This window comes from Dasypus novemcinctus, chromosome X, assembly GCF_030445035.2.
Source record: "Dasypus novemcinctus isolate mDasNov1 chromosome X, mDasNov1.1.hap2, whole genome shotgun sequence".
In the NCBI taxonomy this organism is placed as follows: Eukaryota; Metazoa; Chordata; class Mammalia; order Cingulata; family Dasypodidae; genus Dasypus; species Dasypus novemcinctus.
The window spans coordinates 67,819,999-67,841,228 of record NC_080704.1 but is presented as its reverse complement, the minus strand read 5'-3'; the positions used below and the strand labels follow the sequence as shown (position 1 = coordinate 67,841,228).

Genomic DNA, 21,230 nt, shown 5'->3' with positions numbered 1-21,230 from the left:
CATTCAAAAAATATAAGGGGTCCCCATATACCCCCCCATCCCCCTCACACCACTCCTTCCACATCAACAACCTCTTTCATCATCGTGGGACATTCATACATTTTGGAGCACTGCTGTAACACATGGATAATTGTTTACATTGCATTTTACACTCTTCCCCCAGTCCACCCTGTGGGCCATGGCAGGACATAGAGAGTCCAGCGTCTGTCCCTTCAGTACCACCCAGGACAACTCTTAAGTCCTGAAAATGCCCCACATCATATCTCTTCTTCCCTCTCCTTACTCTCAGCATCTACCGTGGCCACTTTCTCCACATCAATGCTACAATTTTTTCCATTACTAATCACAATAGTTCCATAGTAGAATATCAGTAAGTCCACTCTAATCCATACTCTATTCCTCTGCCCTGTGGACCCTGGGATGGTTATGTCCACTCCACCTTTATATCGAGAGGGGGCTTAGATTCCACATGGATGCTGGATGCAATTTAATATTTCTAATAGCGGTAATCCCACTTTCTGGTTCTAAAAACTGCCTTGGTTTGCCAGGCTTCTATAACAAATGCAACACAATGGGTTGGCTTAAACAATGAGAATTTATTGGTTTGCAATCTTGAGGCTAGAAGAGGTACAACATCAAGTTATCAGCAAGTCTTGCTTTCTGCCTAAAGACTAGCATTCTGATGCTGGCTTCCAGCAATCCTTGGAGTCCTTGGCTTTCCTATTACATTCTATCTTCTTCTTTCTCTTTCTGATTCCTCCTGACTTCTAGCTTCTCCCTGCGGCCTTCTCCTTATAAAGCCTTCCTTATTCAGATTAAGATCCACACTGGTTCTGCTTGCCACATCCACAGGGATATGGATTAAGAACATGTGTTTTTAGGGGTACATAATGCAACCAACCACAAATGTTTTCAATAATTTAACTGTAATGTTTCCATTTCTTTTTTTCTTTTTTTCCTTCTGTAACTTTCAGTTGTATATACATTTTCTGTTCTAATTTTCTATCTTTTGACTCTTTATTTTATTTATACTTTGTAATTTTGCTTTTAGTTGTGAAATATTTCTTCTAATTTACACCCTACTTTATTTAGCCATTCTCCATTTATTAGTCTCTTAACCTATGTTCTCTTTTTTATTTTGCCTCTCTATACCGTGATGTGCATCTTTACAGCTAAATCTTTGGTCAAGTGGCTGATGAATTTCCTTAGTAAAATTCCTATAAAGGGAATTATTGGATCAAAGAGATGACCATTTTATTTTTCATGAATTCTGATACATCTTGCCACATTGCTCTTCCAGAAGAGTTTTACTAATATTTACATTATAGACGGATATTTGTTTCTCATAATAGACTCATATATTTCTCTCTTGTAGGCTTTGAAATTTCTGAAAACCAGAAGAGACAAGCTGCAATGACTGTGAGAAAAGTCCCTAAACAAAGAGGTAAGCTTTCTTTATCCCCCAGAGCCACTCACTCTCTGTGTGAGTCTGAGAGGCTTCGGCTGTGTGCTTACATATTAATAGGCCTATTTTCATACGAAAAGTCACTTGGGATGGGAATAAGGGATTTCCTGGGTCCCCAGGTGTCCCTGATAGTAAGTATCACATGGTCCTTCGTAGCAAATGGTGTTGTAAGAGAGTGGTGTCCAAAGACAGCCCATTGGGTACAGAAAAAAATAGATTCTGTTTCTTTCTATTTTTACTATATTCGGAAGAAACTAACCTTTACTAATAATTAAGGAAGGGTGGACAATAGTAAAAGTAAATAGTAAGTTTATAAATTAATAACTTATTAGTTTACTATAAATAGTAAATTAATAACTTATTAATAAGTATAAATACATTGGAGATGTGTGCTCAACTTTCTTTCAGTGGTTTTGGGGTACTCCCCAAATCAGGTATTACAAATTAGAATGGAGAATGTCAAACTTGCCAAGAGAGAAGATTCAGCTGTTCATTCTGTCTCTTTTGCTGAACTATAAGCTCAAGTACCTAAAAAAGAAAAATAACTTGTTAACCAATTGGAATCTGAAATGAAGCTTTGGTTTGTTTTTTTTGTTTTGTTTTGTTTTTTTATGAACCAGAACAGAACTAAATTGTCCAGCTGAACAAATGGAAAGAACTGCCTCCCGTTTATTGGAGCACCTATTGGGTACTCAGGCAAAGTGTTTTCATTTCATTTCATAATTTTTTTTAAATTAGAAAAGTCGTAGGTTTACAGAAAAATCATCTAAAAATACACTGTTTCTGTATACCCCCCTATTGTAAACAACTTACATTAGTGTGGTATCTCTGTTATAATTGATGAAGGAATATTAAAACTGTACTATTAACTATAGTCCATACTTACATTATGGTATATTTTCCCCATATATTACCCTAATTTTACAGCTTGCATTAGTGTAGTACACTTGCTATAATTCATGGCAGAATGTTTTTATCATTGTACTATAGTTAACAATAGGATTCACTGTGTTGTACAATTCTATGATTAATTCTTTGATTTTTATTCTAGTAATATATATATATGACCTAAAATTTCCTCCTCCTAACCATATTTACATATATCATTCAGTGCTGTTAATTATACTTAAAATATTGTGCTACCATCACTGTATTCCACTTCTAAAACTTTATAATCAACCTTAATAGAAATACTGTACACAATTTAAGTATTAAGATCTCCTTTCCTACTGGCAACCCAGTACCCAGTAACCCATATTGTAGATTCTAACTCTATGAGTTTGCTTATTCTGATTATATCATAGTAGTGAGATTCTACAATATTTGCATCTGGCATATTTAACTCATCATAATATCTTCAAGGCTCATCCATGTTGTCTCTTGCATCAGGACTTCATTCCATTTTATAGCTGAATAATATCCCATTGTATGTACATAGCACATTTTGTTCATCCATTCCTTGTTTTATGGACATTTGGGTTGTCCCATGACACATGTGTTTGTGTGCTTCTTGCTTTAATTCAAATCCCTGAGACACTGCTCATTTTTTTCTATTCTTTTCTATGTCTGTACTTCTGACTGTGTGATTTTGATTGTCCTGTCTTCTAGTTCAATGATTCTTTCGCCTGTTCAAATCTGTTGCTTTATGTCTCTAGTGTATTTTTAATCTTCACTATTGTACCTTTCATCTCCATAAGTTCTTTTGTTTCTTTTCAAACTTTCATATTTTTCTTTATGCTTGAACACTATCCTCTTATTATCCTTCAGATGTATATCCATATTTTCTTCATATCATTGAATTGATTTAGGAGATTTGTTTAAACTTCTTTGATTAGTTTTTCCATATTTTGTGTCTCCTCTGAAATTTTAATTTGTTCCCTTTACTGAGCCATATCTCCAGTTTCTTATTATGGCTTGTAATTTTTTGCTAATATGTGGACATCTGATTATCTTGAGTTAGTGCTGGAGGCCAGTCATCTAGGGTTTTATGGTTGTTTGACTCTGTGTTATGGCTCTTCTTTTTCTGGACATTTAGAGAAGCCAATGTTTAACTGTTAAGATTTTATCATCTATTCTTCATCTGAATCTTGCCCTGGATATTGTAGTACTATTTTTAAGATTGCACTTTTTGTACAATTGTTTCATCTACAAGAGAAAACTTCTTTCTATAGGAATTTTAATGTGTTTTGTTTGTTTTTGTGCAGAATATTCTTCTCATCTCCTATGAGTTGTTTAAATTCTTTCCCTCATTCAGTGCCCCCTTTTCCTTACACATTTCAGTTCTGGAACTTGTCCTGTCTTACAGCAGTTGTCCCCACTTGTTTCTGTGAGGGGTTTTTCTGCCTCTTATTTATTTACCATTAGGATGTCCCATCTGGATCACAGATGTGATTAATCCAGAATGGTAGGTCCATCCAGAAAAGTCCATTTTGAATTATGTGGTCCAGTAAAAAGAAACTAGATTGAGTTTTGTACTTCGGCCAACAGTTCTGCCACAGTCTCTCTCTTTATTTTTCGCCCTTTGAAGAGCAGGTGTACTTCAGTGGTAGAGAACCTGCTTTCCATGTATGAGGTCCCTGGATGTGTGTGTAGTTCTAACTTGCCAGTGTGAGTGGCTCCATAATCTTCATCCAAGGAAGGAGGGACCAGGCTTTTAATGCTTCAGTGCAATTCACAAGCTTTGGCATGGGACCAAATGAGGGGTCCAGACTGGCAGCTCTGGAAGAAAATCTCCTACCTAATCTTGGAGGTTATTTTTCTTTTTCTTTGAGGTTGCGGTAATTGTTTGAATGATTGTGCATTTGTGGAATCCTTCTCCAGTGTCTTGATTATTGACATCTGCTTCTACTGCTAAGATGTGTTATCACTGTCACCAGTGGTGTGATCTTAGTAAGACCTCACTTTCCCCAGGCACTTCTACTTTCTTAGCAGGCTTTCTGATTCAGAATGAGTCACCATATAAATGATCATATTTGACTTGCCCATGAATATCTGGTTTCTAATAAAGCAGTACACCTCACTAGACCTAGACATGGCTAGAAATGGCCTTTCTGTGACTGCTTATTGCTTCTTGCTCTTGGGAGAGCTACACTGACTCTTTTCCTCATCATGGAAATGTGTTTCCCCTTTGATTGGGGAATTAAAGACCACTACCTCCTACCACTTGGGGTGAAAATATGAAAAGACAGTGTTAGAAAGCAATCTGGAGTTAATGTAAGTAAGAATAGGATCTGTATTAGCAGGTGAACCTTGTGAAAGAGCCCCACCCAGCAGCCTGCCTTTCCAGAACCAGTTTCCTCTATGTCTCCACTACCTTTACCTCCATGATGGAATCGTCTCCCTTTCCCCAAGCCAGGTTCCCTAAAGTATATCTAAAACTGTCTGTTCCCTTAGAACACTTAAAGCAAAGGAACATCTACAAAGCAACCAAACAGAAAATATTACTGCTAACTTATACCAAGCTTTTGGGTTACGTTCCTTCCTTACCTTGTCTTAGTCTGCAGGTAATCCAAAGGTCCTCTCTTGTGTCAGAGTTCCTTAACACTGGATCACCTGAACAGTTTCCCTCTATAATTGGAATTCCAAAATCTTCAGAGAAACTCTTCCAGTTTCAAACATCTCAGAATTCCTAGGAACAGAATGCTATTTCTGGTCTTCAAGACTTTCCTAGTCCAAGACTGTGGTGAATGATATATTTTGAGACTCAAGGTTCTCAAACATGTGGAAGTGTTCTCTCTAACTTAGGAATTCAGTAGTACAGAATGTAAGTTCTTTCAGATACCCGTGAAAAGTAGCTTCCTTAACTCTGCCTAGGATCCCTCTCTGGAAAGTGATGGAGATATTGTTAAGATTTCTCCAATGTAGATATCATTGGAAGGGGAATTATTCTAGTGTCTCTTTCCACCCACATCTGTAAAGCCACAGGATCGTGTCAACTTACTTTACTGCTCTGGGGGCAGAGAATTCTGGCTAGAAAAATAGCAGAGAAGACAGGTAGAAAAGGCAGACCTTTTTGCACCACTTTTGCCTTTCATACTTCCTTTGCTTTAAGCACTGATATGTAACATCTTAGGAGTTGGATGTTAATTCCTGGTCAATCAATCCAATTCAATCTGTCATCATGGAGATCCTCAAGGCCAGGAACATAGTCCCCATTTCCAGTGGCCCTAAGTCCAGTTCAAAATTAAATGAGTGCCTTAGTATCACAGAATAGCTAAAACAGTGTTGAAAAAGAATAAAGCATGTGTAATCACTATTCCTGATTTCAACACTTATTATATAGCTATAATAATCAAAATAGTGTGTTGACAGAGGGACAGGCACATTACATGACTGGAACAGAGTAGAAAACCCAGAAATAGACCTAAATAAATATACTAACTGATTTTTTCTTTGTATTTAAATTTTTTTCTTTATTTTAAGGAAGCTTTTGATTACATAAATGTTACATCAAATATATAGGGGATTCCCATATGTCCCACCTCCCCTCCCACATACTTACCCCATTAATAACATATTTAATTAATGTGGTTACTTTGTTACCACTGATGAACACATTTTGAAGCATTGTTACAACCCATAGTCTATAGTTTATATTATGGTTACACTTTGCAGTACACAATTTTATAGATTTTAACAAAATGTATAATGGCCTGTATCTGTCATTGGAATATCATTCAGAACAATTCCAATGTCCCCAAAATGCTCCGTATTACACCTATTCTTCCCTCTCCCTCCCCTCAGAACCTCTGGGGACCACTGTCTTTCTATCAATAGTACAAGTTTTCCATTACTAGACTAATAATAAGTCTACTTTAGTCCATAATTGCATTCTTCCCTTAAGTTTGCTCATTCCTCAACCTTGCGATTTTGGGATAGTGGTGCCCACTCTGCTTCCAGTTGAGAGGGCATTAGATACCATGGTGCAGATGAATGGAACTGTCTTATCTGCAGTTGTAAATACCGGTCTGTTTTTTGGAATGAGCATTGTCCATCATCATCTTTTTGTTAGTGCCATGGGTACATCTGATGATTTGGAGAGTAGATGTTGGATGCAACTCTGCTGAGATTCAGGGCTCAACTGGTGTATGAACAGCTGGAAGATTTAAGTTTCTGGGACATACATTTAATGGGTATAGTGCTAATTATAGGTTCAAACAAAAGAGGCAGAAGAACCATGGGTAGGAAAATTATAAACAAGTCTAATTCTAGTATATTGGGGAGAAAGGTTATCATGTATTCCAAGGAAAGGCTCACCATTGGGATGCCGATTTTCTGGCATTGCCTTCCCTGCCTATAGTGTTTAGATGTCTCTAGTTCCCTCAGAAAAACCCCTGCTTGAGGCACTGTTTACTGTGGCAGTCAGTAAGATCCTCCTGAGATGTGCATAAGCATAACCTGTGGAATGACCTCCCGACTCACTTTGAAATCTCTTAGCTGTAAAAACTCATTTGCATTTAATATTTCCCCCTTTTGTTCAGGGTCTTTTTCCAAATACATCACTAGTTGGCACTTGGTAATAATCCCCTGATGCCAGGGAGGACCATCCCTGGGAGTCATGTCCCATGCTGAGGGGAAGGCAGTGAGCTTATATGCTGAGTTTGGCTTAGAAAGAGACCACATTTGAGCAGCAAGGAGGCTTTCAGGAGGTAACTCTTATGGAATATATATTACTAGGCTAAGTTTTGATTTCACAAGACCAAAATTCGTAAGTACAAACATCAATATCAGGGGCCTGGACAGTATTGATCTGTCCTCCTTTGCTAGGCACTGCCCCTGTACTCTAAAAATTCTTGCCACTCTCTTAGAGAATGTGACAGGACTCCCCAGGATGGCAATTCAATATCCCATCTGTTATTGTATGGGTCTCCACCCACTGAGACAATACACCAGGACCACATGAACAAATTCATATACAATAGAGGCATGCGTCAGGTCCACCCCACCCCACACATTTCCCGTCCACCAACACCTCACACCAGTAATCCTCTCCTGCCACAGTTGCAACCCTACTGCTATACAGAACCTCCCCTCAAAGTAAAGTCAGAAATATTTTTTTTGCATTGTGCCTTTTGTCACCACAAGATCTGTTATCATTTTTTCACTTTATTTTCAAAGAAGCTTAGGTTATAGAAAAGTCACATAGAGAATATAGGGAATTCCCATATACCCCACCATCTCCCCCCCTCATATTTTCCCCTATTAATAACATCTTACATGAGTATGGTGCATTTTTACAATTAATGAACAAATATTGAAGCATTGTTACTAACCATGGTCAGTGGTTTACACTATGGTTTACAGTTTACACCACGCACTTTTATAGGTTTGGACAAAATAATGGCCTGTATCTGCCATTACAAATTCATGTAGAATAGTTCCAATGCCCTAAAAATGTCCTTATTCCACCTATTCTTCCTTCCCCCTCCTCTGAGAATCTATAGTAACTACTAAGTTTTCATTTTTGAAGAAAAAATTTCATCCTCATTGATTTTTTCTCGAAGGTACAAAACCAAGTCAATAGAATAAGACAGCCATTTCAACAAATGGTTTTGGAGCAATTATATATCTATAGGACAAATACAAAACAAATACACACAAAGAACAAAATCCATTGACCTAAACCTACGCCCTATGCAAAATCAACTCAAAATGAGTTATGGACTAAAATGTAAAATTATTTAGAAAATTTTAAAACGCATAGGAGAAAATCATCAGGGTCTAGGGAAAGTCAAGGAAGTTCTTAAGTTTCATAATAAAAATCCAATCCATAAAAAAAATGACAAACTGAAATTCATCAAAATTGACATTTTTACTGTGTGAAAGATCCAGTAAAGAGTATGAAAAGACTACTGCATACTGGGAGGACATACATGTAAAACACATATATGACAAAGAACTAGTATCTAAAATATATAAAGAACTCACAATAAATAGAACAAAACAAAACACAAAGAATCTAATTAGAAAATGGGAAAAAGTCATTTCTCCAAAGATGGTATACAGCTGGAAAATAAACACATGAAAAAATGGTCAACATCATTTGCTTTTGGTAAAATGCAAATTATAGTAATCACAATGAGATATTAGTACTGCACACCTACCAGAATGACTAAAATATAAAATAATAGCAATGCCAAATGTTGGTGAGGATATAGAAAAACTGGGAAGGATGACAAGAAACATATTGCTATGGGAATGTTAAATGGAACAGTCCCTCTAAAAAACAGTTGGCAGTTTCTTAAAAATACTAAACATACAATTAACGTACAAACTAGCATTTGTACTCCTGGACATTCATCCCAGAGAAATGAAAGCTTAATGTTCACGCAAAAACTTATAAATAAATGTTCATAGCAGCTTTATTTGTAATAGCCAAAACTTGAAACAATCCAGATATCCTTCCAAAGGTGAGTGATTAAAGAAACTGTCGTACTTCTATACCATGGAATATTATTTATCAATAAAAAAGAAAGGAACTATTGACATGCAAAACAACTTGGGCAAATCTCCAGGGAATTAAGCAGAGCAAAAAAAGTAAATCCCAAAAGATTATATATTATATGTTTCCATGTATGTAATATTCTTGAAATGACATAATTTTAAATTTGGAGAACAGTTTAGTGATTGCTAGGGGCTTTGGAGGGGGTAGGGCAAGAGAGAAGTGGGTGTGGTTATAAAAAAGTAAAGAGAGATCTTTGTGGTGATGGAAATATTCTGTATCTTGACTGTATGAAATGTCAATATCCTAAATGTGATATTGTACCATAGTTTTGCAAGATGCTACCATTGAGGAAACTAGGTAAAGGTTAATTGTATTCAGGGTAAAATACAAAATAATGTAACCTATGGACTATAGTTAATAGCAATACTGTAATATTCTTGCATCAATGCCAAAGATGTACTGTATTAATAATAGGGGGGTATGGACAAAATATACCAAATGTACACTATAGACCATAGTTAGTGGTAATAATCTGATGATACTATCTCATAATCTGTAGCAAATGTTCCACAACAATGTGGTGTGTTGCTGGAGGAGTATTGTATGAGAATTCCACACAGGTACATGATTGTTTTGTAAGTTCACAACGTCTCTAATAAAAATATATTTTAAAAAGATTTTAAAAACTCAAATGAGCACTCCCAAAGCTCCTTCCTTAATACCTTCATATCTTCTGTTGGGATCCCATACCCTCATAATTCTGACACTTTCTAACTTTCAAAACTTGCTCTTAGATATGAACTTGATTTTTCCCAACAAGTGTCAAAGGATGATGATGGTTTACTATGATACTGCTTCTGGACTAATGGGATCTAGTCATCAAACAAAGGCAAACAAATAACCTGTAATGGAATTTCAGAGACTGGCCAGGAAAAAAGGAAGGTGTTTGGTAGCACCAGAGATGCCTTCCTGGCGTGTCTGAAACCATATGCTGTATGCCTCAGCATGTTCTGCTCTGAGTATAGATTAGGGATAAACTTTGACGGGTTTCTGGGATCCTTCATCAATATAGATTTTTCTTTGATGGTTGTAAACCCACCTATGTATATTAAAAAGGTCTTTAATTTTACTGTCGTTGAAGCTGTTCCTTTGGAAAGGTATCAAATATAGTTTAAGTCTTACTTGATCTATATGAATCTTATCTTCCACTGGTGAATTTGTTTTCTCCCTTACTACCAATGTCACATCCCTATGAGATGTGGGGTTCAACATTTAACCAGGGGCAGAGCACTGAATCAGTTGCACCTTGGGCTTTTAGCAAACCGTTTTCCCCCAGGAATCTGCCCTGAAGCCAGTAGTTTTTAGTTAGGATCTTTTGACACTTCCAGGGGAAGGGGGAAGGAGAAAACCAAAATCCTCTCGAGTTAGAAGAAGGTTTTGTGTGTTCTTTGATGGAAACAAGCCCTGCATAATGTATTAGAAATAACTCTAGCCTGAAAGTTAGAGAAAGTGGGTTTTAGCTCTTGTTTTGTCATTAACTTATAATGTGACTTTGGGTATGACATTTCTCTCCAATTCTCAGTATCCCCATGTGTAAAATAGCTGAAGGCAGCAACACAAATTTCTTAGTGATACCCAACTACATGGGAAAGTGTATGGTGTTGCAGAAATGGCCACAACATTCCAAAATCTGTTGAGAGGAATTCTCCCCTTGAGTGATTTTTTATCCCAGTTCACATTCTCTAAAATAGACGTCCTTGAATTGTCTACCCAAAGTGGTCGTGGAGTAATTTGAGAAGTGTTTTGCTACCTAACTTATCTCATTTCCCTTTGATCTCCCATCTGCTCTAGGTGTCAACTCTGCCCGTTCAGTTCCTCCTTCCTACCCACCACCACAGGACCCGTTAAACCAGGGCCAGTACCTGGTCCCCGATGGCATCGCTCAGTCACAGGTCTTTGAGTTCACCGAACCCAAACGCAGCCAGTCACCATTCTGGCAAAACTTCAGCAGGTTAACCCCCTTCAAAAAATAACACCTAGAGAGAGGCAGATAATTTTAAAATAAAGTAAATAAAATTATATTTATAGATGGACCTTTTTTCGGAGAAGCACTGTTGAAATATATATATATAAATATCCATGTGTGTATACACACACACACACGGCTATACACACACAAAACCTTGAGTATGTATGTATATGCATATATACATACATGCATTTATCTACACACATACACATGTGCATATGCATACATATATATACACATAGAAGGACCAAAACATTTTCTCTTGTTTTTGGGACAAGATATCTCTAGGAAAAAGCACCAATGACTTTCAAACATGATCCCTTCTTAAAAGTTTTTATTTTTAGTTCTTACCCTTTCCCCCTCCACTTTTCTTTTAGAGAATGACATTTCTATTTGTTCATTTTCTTGTTGAGATAATCTCTTTGCTACCCTGTGAGTGATTCATTAACTTGTCCTTATTACCATAGATGTGTTTGTATTGGCTTTTTCTTTGCTGATGATACTGATGCTGATGACTTTTGAATTTAATTTGATGTGGTAGAATTGGGGGGTTGGGATTTCTTTTTCTCCCTCTTTCACTTTTCAACTGGGAAGGGGGTAATCCCCTTTCTCCTCTTCCTCTGCTGACCATTTGCAAATGTTCCTGCAGCCCTGCAGTTGCCCCAAACAACCTTCTCCCAGCATTCTTAATCCTCACTTGTGCATGTCTGTACATGCCCTGCTGTGCCCTGTGACATAACTGCTTGGTATTTCTATTCCCTTCACTGTGTTTTAAGTGTTGTGGAGGGATCAAAGCCAAAAAGAAGTTAGCAGGTGTGAGATTATAATGATGCTGGAGAGGACTATTCAGGGAACGTTCTGCATTTAAGCTGTTTCTTTTCTTAGCCCTGGGTGTTCCCATGTTGCACCACTATCGGATCATCACAGTTTTGTAACTGAGTGTTATTTTAGGCCAATTATTCTCTTCTTCAAGCCATGGGGCTCCTTCTAGTTCTGTCCCTCCCCTATCCCAGGGATATTCCTGAGGGAGAGATTTACCTGTCCTCCAGCACTAACTGAGTTTAAGGCTGGATTGCCATGGTGAGCAATTCAGGGACCTGGTTATCCCTGCTCCTATTTCCAGGCTTTCTAGGTAGCCTTGATATGAGTCTACGGAGGGGTTCAATATAGAGCCCACCTGACCAAGATCATCACCTGCCTACAAATTATTGACTTGACCTGACAATTGCCTCTTACAGGAAAGAAGAGGGATGGGTGTGGAAAGAGACAGACTTGGCTCAGGATATGTAACCACAGTTCTTACCACCCCAGTTGGGTGAGACTTCCCCCATTGTTAGCAGTTTGCATGAACAGTCTTCCTTGCCTGCTTCCTTACCCTATCCCTGTCCTTCTTTCTCCTGCTTTCTTGGCACAGGAGGATTGCTGGTGTTGGCATAGATAAAGCACTTCTCTCACTTGAAGAAGGCCCTGTTTCCAATATTCTTTCATCCCAGAACATTTGAGGCAAGCAATTGAGGGTCCAAGGGGTACTTGTTTCCTGAAGAAAAGGGATCTGAGGTGGAAATACTTCCCTAAGGTTAATTTTGGGCAGACTTTCCACTTGGGCAAAACTAACCTATCCCACAAAGGGGCAGGCTCCTCATGGGTGTAAGGGTACCTGTTCCTCCTCCATTCAGGGCCCTTTGGATGGACGGATCTTGAACAGCAAGGAGAATGAGAGTACAAGGGAGTAAGGATGGACCCTACTGTGAAGAGACATTCTAGCAAGGAAGCTGGAGATGGTGGGTGTAAATTGGACCCCATGGGAGAATACTTCATAATGAAAAAGCTCCAGCTTGCCAAGCATCAGCCATGGTTGTGTGGTAGCATCTCTTAGCATAGCTGACTTTGTTACTCATCTATGCTTTCTGAATCAGACCAGGCTTGAGAATCTTTCCTCTGTAGGAATCAAATTACAAGCAGTTTAATTTTATGATCAACCAAATCCAGGTCAGACTGTGAAGTATACCAAGGATAAGCCTGAGCTGTGCAGAGCGCCAAGACTCAGGACTGGCCACCACTGCTGGACACAGGACCCAAATACTTAAGCCCTCTTGGTTATGGACCAGGCACTTATTGCTCAACCTAAAGTGTCCCACCTGGCAAGAATAGTGCCTTTCAGCAATTGGGTGGGCCTCTCTTGAGTCTTAAGTATACATTTTCTCATTTCCACACCTCTCCATTAGACTTGGCTTCGACATGTTCCTCTGGAAGCTAGGGATACACTAGGAATGGATGCTTAAACATATCCCTGGGACTACCAGGCCAAATATCTCTTAGTCATGTTTCCTCTCATCCCTGGGTCTGTGCCCAGGACACCAGGCCAGGATCGAAGATATCATATCTCATCCACACTCACACCCACCTCTCCTCCATTCAACCCTCTGGCCTCACCAGATGCCAATAACTTTTGAAAACATCAAGAAAGTATTTTTCCACTGGTTGAAATCTTCTCCAAGTTCATGATCACAAAGAAGACTAATGAACAACATCCCTGAAGAGAACCTGATTACCTGGGCTCAAGGTCCCAACCTATCCTGTTTTCTCACAGCAGAGTCATTCCTAAGAACTCTGTAACGCTTCTTTGTTTCTGCATGGCCCAGAGCTTCTCTTTCCTCAACTCAAAGAAGCCTGGATTTGCTCTTCAAAGGCTTTGCTAGTTTGGTCTTTGGGCTCTGCTTTGGGGTGGTCCTAACAGAGAAGCCCAACCTCTCTTTCTCTCTCTTTCTCCCCTTCTCTCTACATGTATATCTCTAATGGATCTATAAGGGCAGCAACAAGGGGGTTCTAACAATTCTAGTTTGAAGTCAAATAGTGATATTTTAGTGCTTTGGGGGTTGGCTGGGCTGGGCTGGGCTGGTCTTGGGTGGATGGATGGGCAACAGTGATTTTGATTATCCCTATTGCTCTGCATTTGCCAATTTATTCTTTGATTTCTTCTACCTGATTGTTTGACACTGTCAAACAAGTGTTAAAGTTGTGTGTTTAAAAATGTTAGCAGCAACTACAAAAAAGAGATGTTGTAATGACACAAAGCCTTATGAAAATATTTATGGAGTTCAATAAAAGAAGTAAAAAGACACCTCCAGCATAGCTCTAATGCCATTGTGTGTGTGTATGTGTGTGTGTTGCCAATAAAGGGAACTTGCTTGGTGTGGGAAGAAGATGCCTCAGAGCTGGGAGGGCAGCTTACTCCAACCTAATCTTGGCCCACCCACCCTGCTAACTCATTGCCAGGCACCTCATGATCAGTGTTTTAGTCGGCCAAAGGGGTGCTGATGCAAAATACCAGAAATCTGTTGGCTTTTATAAAGGCTATTTATTTGGGGTAAAAGCTTGCAGTTACTAGGCTATAAAACATAAGTCACTTCCCTCACCAAAGTCTGTTGCCGCATGTTGGAACAACATGGCTGCCAGTGTCTGCCAAGAGTTCAGGCTTTCTGGGTTCCCTTCTTCCCAGAGCTTGTTGCACTCCAGGCTCAGCTGCCCTACTTTCTCCACAAGACCTGCTGTAGATTACCAGGTGACCAGTTCTGTCTCTCTCCCTGGGCCTCGACTGTCTCTATGATCAGCTGCTCTGCTCCTCTGTGTTTACTTCCTGGGCTCCAGGTCAAAACTCCCAACTCTGTCCATTGCCATGTCTTTTCTCTAAGTCCCTGCCCACCAAGGGGCAGAGACTCAATGCCCTACTGATATGGCCCAATCAAAGTCCTAATCATAATTTAATCAATTAAATGTGATACCTCTGACAGGCCAGTTCACAAACAGAATCCAATAACTACTATTTTTGGAGTACATGAACAATGCGAAACTACTACAGTCTGTGACCTTACATGTACTTTCTAAAAGATTGGAGAACAGAACTAACATTTATCCTGTAACTAGGGTAGTTGAAGTGTCTTTATAGATGGGATTCTCCTTCATGTCACCTGCCCTTTGGCAAGATTTGAAGGCCCATTCCTGACCTTGCACCTTTTCTTTGCAGCTGCAGGCCCAATATAGTCCTTGGGCACTCATGGAAGCTTTAAAAACCTACTTTTTGGGTCCAGTCAGAGGCCACATCATTTTTTTTCTTTTTATTTATTTATTGTTAAGTTGTCTTTGTTTTAGATACATAGATCACAAAAAAATGTTACAATGAAAAATATAAGAGGTTCCCATATTCCACACCCCCCAACCCCCAATCCTCCCACATCAACAACCTCTTTCATCATTGTGGCACATTCATTGCATTTGCTGAATACCTTTTGGAGCACTACTGCACCACATGAATTATTGTTTACATTGTAGCTTATGCTGTCCCCCAGTCCATTCAGTGGGTTATGGCAGGATATATAATGTCCAGCATCTGTCCCTGCAATATCATTTAGGACAACTCCAAGTACCAAAAATTCCCCCACATCTCGTCTCTTCTTTCCTCTTCCTGCCCTCAGCAACTACGGTGACCAGTTTCTCCAGATCAGTGCTATAGTTTCTTCCATTACTAGTCACAATAGTTCTATAGTAGAATACCAATAATTTCACTCTCGTCCGTATTTTATTTAGCAATCCCCCATTCCCCAGTTCCTTCCTACTGTCTCTGGTCCTGACTCTATCCTTATCCATCCCCCAGTGTGAGTGGAGTGACCTTACTGTTTTTTCCATTGGGTTGTCACCTGCACATAGATATCCTTTATTGCCCATGAGGCTCCCATGAGGTGAGTTCTGCTACCTGCCAGAGACCCTGTAATGGGTCTATTCTAGTGCTGTATCACCTGCCTTTCTCCAGATCAACTAAAAAATGACCCCAATAAATGTTTATTTACTAAAAAGTATTCACTTAATTGTTCTAAACTGCAGAGTTAGAAAGGGGAACTGGTGTTGTGCCGCTGGGTTAGAGGGTGATCTCTTCTGTCTAAGCATTGGGAATGCCCCCTTCCCCCAAGCCTTGGGAGGAAGTGATTATTAAACAAACCATCCTTGGCCTTCTCTAACCCAACCTTTTTTTTTCACATTTCTTCACTGTCTCCTCATTTAACTCCTTCCTCTGCTCTCCCCACCCTTTCCATTTTCCATGGTGTCTGCCCTCATTCCCCACTGAAATCAGCAAGACTCAATTCCCTCTACTCTCTTCTACCTTTTGCCAATTCCCAACAACCTCAGTTTTCAGTGGTGAATTTCATTTACCTCCTGCAGCATTAGAGGACTGCATCTGGTCTCGGTGTTCCCTGAATTATTTCCCAGGGTCCCAGGTTGGGGGTGGGGAGACAAATGGTGGGAGTCTTGCACACTCAGATGCAGTTGATTCTCTCCAAGGTACCTAAAATCAAACATATCTTATCACCAGAAGAATTAATTTATTTCTGTAAACTCCATCTGGCCCACATAATAAATTCATATTCTTTATTACTGTAACTTTGGCTATACTACTTACAAACTTACTTGTTAAAGAGCATTTACCCCTTCTTATCTCAGTTTTTAAAATTTTTTATTTTTAGAGGAGCTTAGATTGCATAAATGTTACATCAGAAATACGGGGGATTCCCATATACCCCAACCCCTCCTCTCCCACACTTTCCCACATTAACAACATCTTTCATTAGTGAGGTATATTTGTTAAAATTGATGAGCACATATTGAAGCATTGCTACTAACCATGGAATATAATTTACATTATTTTTTTATGCTTTGCCCCATACAATTTTATAGGTTTTGACAAAATATATAATGGCCTGTACCCGTCATTGCAATGCCATGCAGAACAATTACAATGTCCTGAAAATGCCCCCATATTACACCTATTCTCCCCTCTCTTTTCCCTCAGAACCTCTGGTGGCCACTACCTTTATATGAATGATACAAGTTCTTCCATTCCTAGAATAATAAGTCTATACTAGAACAGTAATAAGTCTATTTAGTCAATTGTTCACTTACCAATTTTGAGGATTTGGGGACAGCAATGCATGGTCTTTCTAATTGACAGAGGGCTTAGATATTATGGAGCAGATGGATGGAACTGTTCTGCTTGCAGTTGTAGACACTCTCTATTCCATGGAATGGGCATTGCCCATCATCATACCCTTGTTAATTGTCCTGGGTGAGTCCAATGAACTGGAGAATAGGTGTTGCAACTCTGCTGAGATTCAGGGCTCAACCGGCACATAAACAGACCAAAGATTAAAGTCTCTGAGGTATATATTTAACAACTAGGGTGGTAATTATAGGTTCAAATAAAAGGGGCAGGAGAGCCATGTGTAGGAAAGTGATAAATGAGTCTAACTCTCTTACATTGGAGAGCATAAATGCCAAAGTAAAGCCCAATGACAGGGTGCCAAGTTCCTGAGATTGCCTGCCCTGCTTATAGTGTCTGGATATCTCTAGAGTCCTCAGGAGCCCCATTGTTTTAGGCACTGTTTTCTATAGCAGTCAATGAAATCCTAGTGAGCCATGCATAACCGTAACCTCTGGAATGACCTCCCAACTCATTTTGAAATATCTTAGGCATAAAAACTCATTTGTATTTAATATTCCCCCCTTTTGGTCAAGGTCATTTGCCAGATGCATCACTAGTAGACACTTGGTAATAATCCCTCAGTGCCAGGGAAGTTCATCACTGGAAATCATGTCCCATGCTGGGGAAAGGTAGTGATTTTATAAAATGCTGAGTTTTGCTTAGAGAGAGGCCACATTTAAGCAACAAGGAGGCTTTCAGGAGGTAACTCTTAGGCAATATATAATACGAGGCTAAGTTTCAATTTCACAAGAAAAGGTTCGTAAGTACAATCATCAATGTCAAGGGCCTGGTTTAATGGCCTGTCCTCCTTTGCTGGGCACTGCCCATCTACTTGGGGGATTCTTGCTGTTATAATAGAGAATACAGTAGGACTCCCCAGGATGGGAATTCAATAATCAGTCAGTTATTGTGTGGGTCTCCACCCACCGAGACATTGCCCCATGAACACTTGAACATATTCATATCCCTTAGAGGCATGCACCCAGTGAACCCCTCCCCAGACATGCCTCCATCACAGACACCCTCACCAGTGGTCCTCCCTGCCACAGCTGTGACCCTTCTGTGATCCAAAACCTCTCCAAACACAGAGCCAAAAAATAACCAAGTAAAATTAATTAAAAAATAAAATAATAATAAATAACAAAACAAAAAAATAAACATTAAACAATTTAAATATTTTTTTACATTGTGTCTTTCCTCACTATAAAATATTTTATGTACAGTGACAATTTTTTCCATATGTCCCCCAGTGTCTTTTCTTTTTACTTTGTCTTGGAAGGAGCTTTAGGTTACCCAAAAATCACATAGAAAATACAGGGGATTCCCATACCCAGTGCCCTCCTCCTCTCCAACCCTCCCCTGTCAATGATATTTTACATGTGGATGGTACATTTGAACAACTCATGTATGAATATTGAAGTATTGCTACTAACTATGGTCCATGGTTTACATTATGGTTTACATTTTGCACCATCCACTCTTATAAGTTTGATGAAAATTGAAATGGCCATTATCTGTCATTGTAAGATTGTGCAGAACACTTCTAATGCCCTAAAAATGCCCTATGTTCCATATATTCTATTCTTCCTTTCCCTTCCCCTTGGAACCTGTGGTAATCACTAAGTTTCAATTTTTGAAGAATAAGGTTTATAGTTACATGCAATAATATTGAGGGCTTGACATATTGGTCTGTTTTCTTTTATTAGACACTTCCTATATTCTCAAGAGATTCTTGCCCTTATAACCGAGGAATAGAAGGACTCCCCAGAATGGGAGTTTAATATTTTCTTGTTTATTGTGTGTATCTCCATCCATGGAGATAACGCACTATGACAAGATGAACACTTTTCTATTCCATAGAGGCAAGCCCCATATGTGCCCTATCCCACATATCCTGCAACTCCTGATGCCATACACCAGTAACTCTCCTCTTCTATAGTTTTCAAAAGAGCATTCCCACGCTTGCACTTTTAACCACCTTCCTGAAAATCCCTATAATTCACCTGCTCCTTCCTCCAACCGTACCCACAGGTCCATGCATAGTCCAACCCAACCCCCCACTCTGCTACCCCTCACACTCCACTACTGTAGAACCAATCATGTCACTGCACCACTATCATCCCATCCACTGTATAACCACACACTTTCACCTTATCATAGATTTTGCCCATATTGAGCATCAGCTCACCACCCTGTATTTCATGTCTCCTGTGAACTTATCTTCCAAACTCTAGCTCTATAAGTCTGCACAATTTGCTTAAGTCATATCAGTGAGGTCATGCAATATTTGTCCTTCAGCGACTGGCTTACTTCACTCAACATGAGGTCTTCAAGATTCATCCATGCTGTCCCATGTATTACTATGGTGTTCCTTCACACAGCTGAGTAATTTTCCATTGTATGTATATAGAACAATTTGCTTATCCATTCATCTGTTAATGGATAATTGGGTTGCTTCCAATTTTTGCAATAGTGAATAATGCTACTATGAGCATTGATGTGCCTATATCTCTTTTGTGTTCCTGATTTCAAATCTTCTGGGTATATATCCAGAAGTGGGATTGCTGGATCATAAGGCAGTTCTATAGTTAGTTTCCCAAGGAACTGCCAAACTGTACTCCATAATGACTGCACCATTCCACATTCCCAACAGCAGTGTGTAAGTGTTGCCTTTCCTGTACGTCCTGTGCAAGACTTGCAGTTCTCTGTTTTTTTAATAGCTGTCAGTCTAATGGGTATAAGTTGATATTGCATTGTAGTTTTGATTTGCATTTCCCTAATAGCTAGTGACATTGAGCATATTTTCATGTATATTTCAGCCATTTGTATTTCTTCTTTGGAGAAGTGTCTATTCAAATCTCTTGCCCATTTTTAAATGGGTTATTTGTCTTTCTATTTTTGAGATCTAGGATTTCTTTATATATGCTGGATATTAGGCCCTTATCAGACAGATGGTTACCAAATAATTTATCCCATTGAGTAGGTTGCCTTTTCACTTTCTTGACAAACTCCTTCAAAGCACAAAAGTTTTTAATTTTGAGAAGTTCCCATTTATCTAATTTTTCTTTCATTGGTTAGGCTTTGGTTCTAAAGTTTATGAAACCTTTTCCTACTATAAGCTCTTGTAGCTGCTTCCCTAAATTATCTTCTAGGAGTTTTATGGTCTTGGCTCTTATATTTAAGTCTTTGATCCATCTCGAGTCAATCTTTGTATTGGGCGTTAGATGATGATTATCTTATTCTGGATAGGGATATCCAGTTTTCCAAGCACCATTTGAATAGGCCACTCTGTTTCAGTTGATTGAGCTTTGGGGCCTTGGGGAATATTAGTTGACCACACATGCAAGGATTTATATTAGAAATCTCAATTCTCTTCTGTTAGTCAGTGTGTCTATACCTTTGTGCAAATGCCATGCAGTTTTGTATTATGCTTTAAGTTCAGGTAGTGTAATTCCTCCAATTTTGATTTTCTTTTCCAATATGTCTTTGGCTATTCAGGGTCCCTCAACCTTCCAAATAAATTTCATACTTAGCTTTTCCAATTCAGTGAAAATGCAACTGTAATTTTTATTGGGATTGCATTGTATCTACTTTGACTGTCTCTGAGATCCTGCTGAGATATGCATAGCGCAACCCCTCTGATGACCTCCTGACTCATTTTGAAGTCTTTTAGCCATATAAACTCATTTGTTTTACCATTTCCCCCTTTTTTCAAGACCTTTTTCTAGTTGCATCACCAGCTGGTGCTTGATAGTAATCCCTTGGTGCCAGGAAGGCTCATCCCTGGGACTCATGTCCCACTCTGGGGGGAGGGTAATGCATTTACATGCTAAGTTTGGTTTAGACAGTAGCCACATTTGAGCAACATGGAGGTTCTCATGAGGTCACTCTTAGGCACCCAGCAACTCTAGGTCTGATTGAATTTTCATGCACACAGGCCCATAAGCATAGTCATCAGTATCAAGGGCCCATCATTACACCATCCTTCTTCTCTGGCCTTTGCCTTGGCACTTGGGGGATTGTTGCTTCTCCACTGGGAAGTACAACAGAATTTTCCAGAATGGGAACTCAGCACTCCCTCAGCTGTTGTGTGAAACTCTATCCCCTAAGTCAATACCCAGTAAATATCTGAACATATCTCTACACCCTATATGCATGCCCTGGAGAATTCCCTCCCACCCATGCATCCCCCACCAATTACACCTCACATCAGTGCTCCTCCCTTGCCATCACTGTACCCCTCGTGATCCAAAACTTTTAA

General features: G+C 39.2%; 1 protein-coding gene across 36 annotated transcripts in view; it reads left to right on the top strand.

The window, feature by feature from the left end:
* Positions 1 to 21,230, top strand: part of ARHGEF9 (Cdc42 guanine nucleotide exchange factor 9) — a 530,054-nt gene that overhangs the window by 188,296 nt on the left and 320,528 nt on the right. For 19 of the 36 annotated variants that reach the window (XM_058291394.1, XM_058291388.1, XM_071212916.1 and 16 more), the window contains 2 exons: positions 1,376 to 1,444; positions 10,761 to 14,059. In XM_058291394.1, the coding sequence (XP_058147377.1) occupies positions 1,376 to 1,444; positions 10,761 to 10,942 (251 nt within the window). In that variant the 3' untranslated portion in view covers positions 10,943 to 14,059. Of the gene's footprint in view, positions 1 to 1,375; positions 1,445 to 2,085; positions 3,643 to 10,760; positions 14,060 to 21,230 lie in introns of those variants that run through there. The other 17 variants (XM_071212901.1, XM_071212902.1, XM_058291384.2 and 14 more) reach the window with 5 other exon arrangements.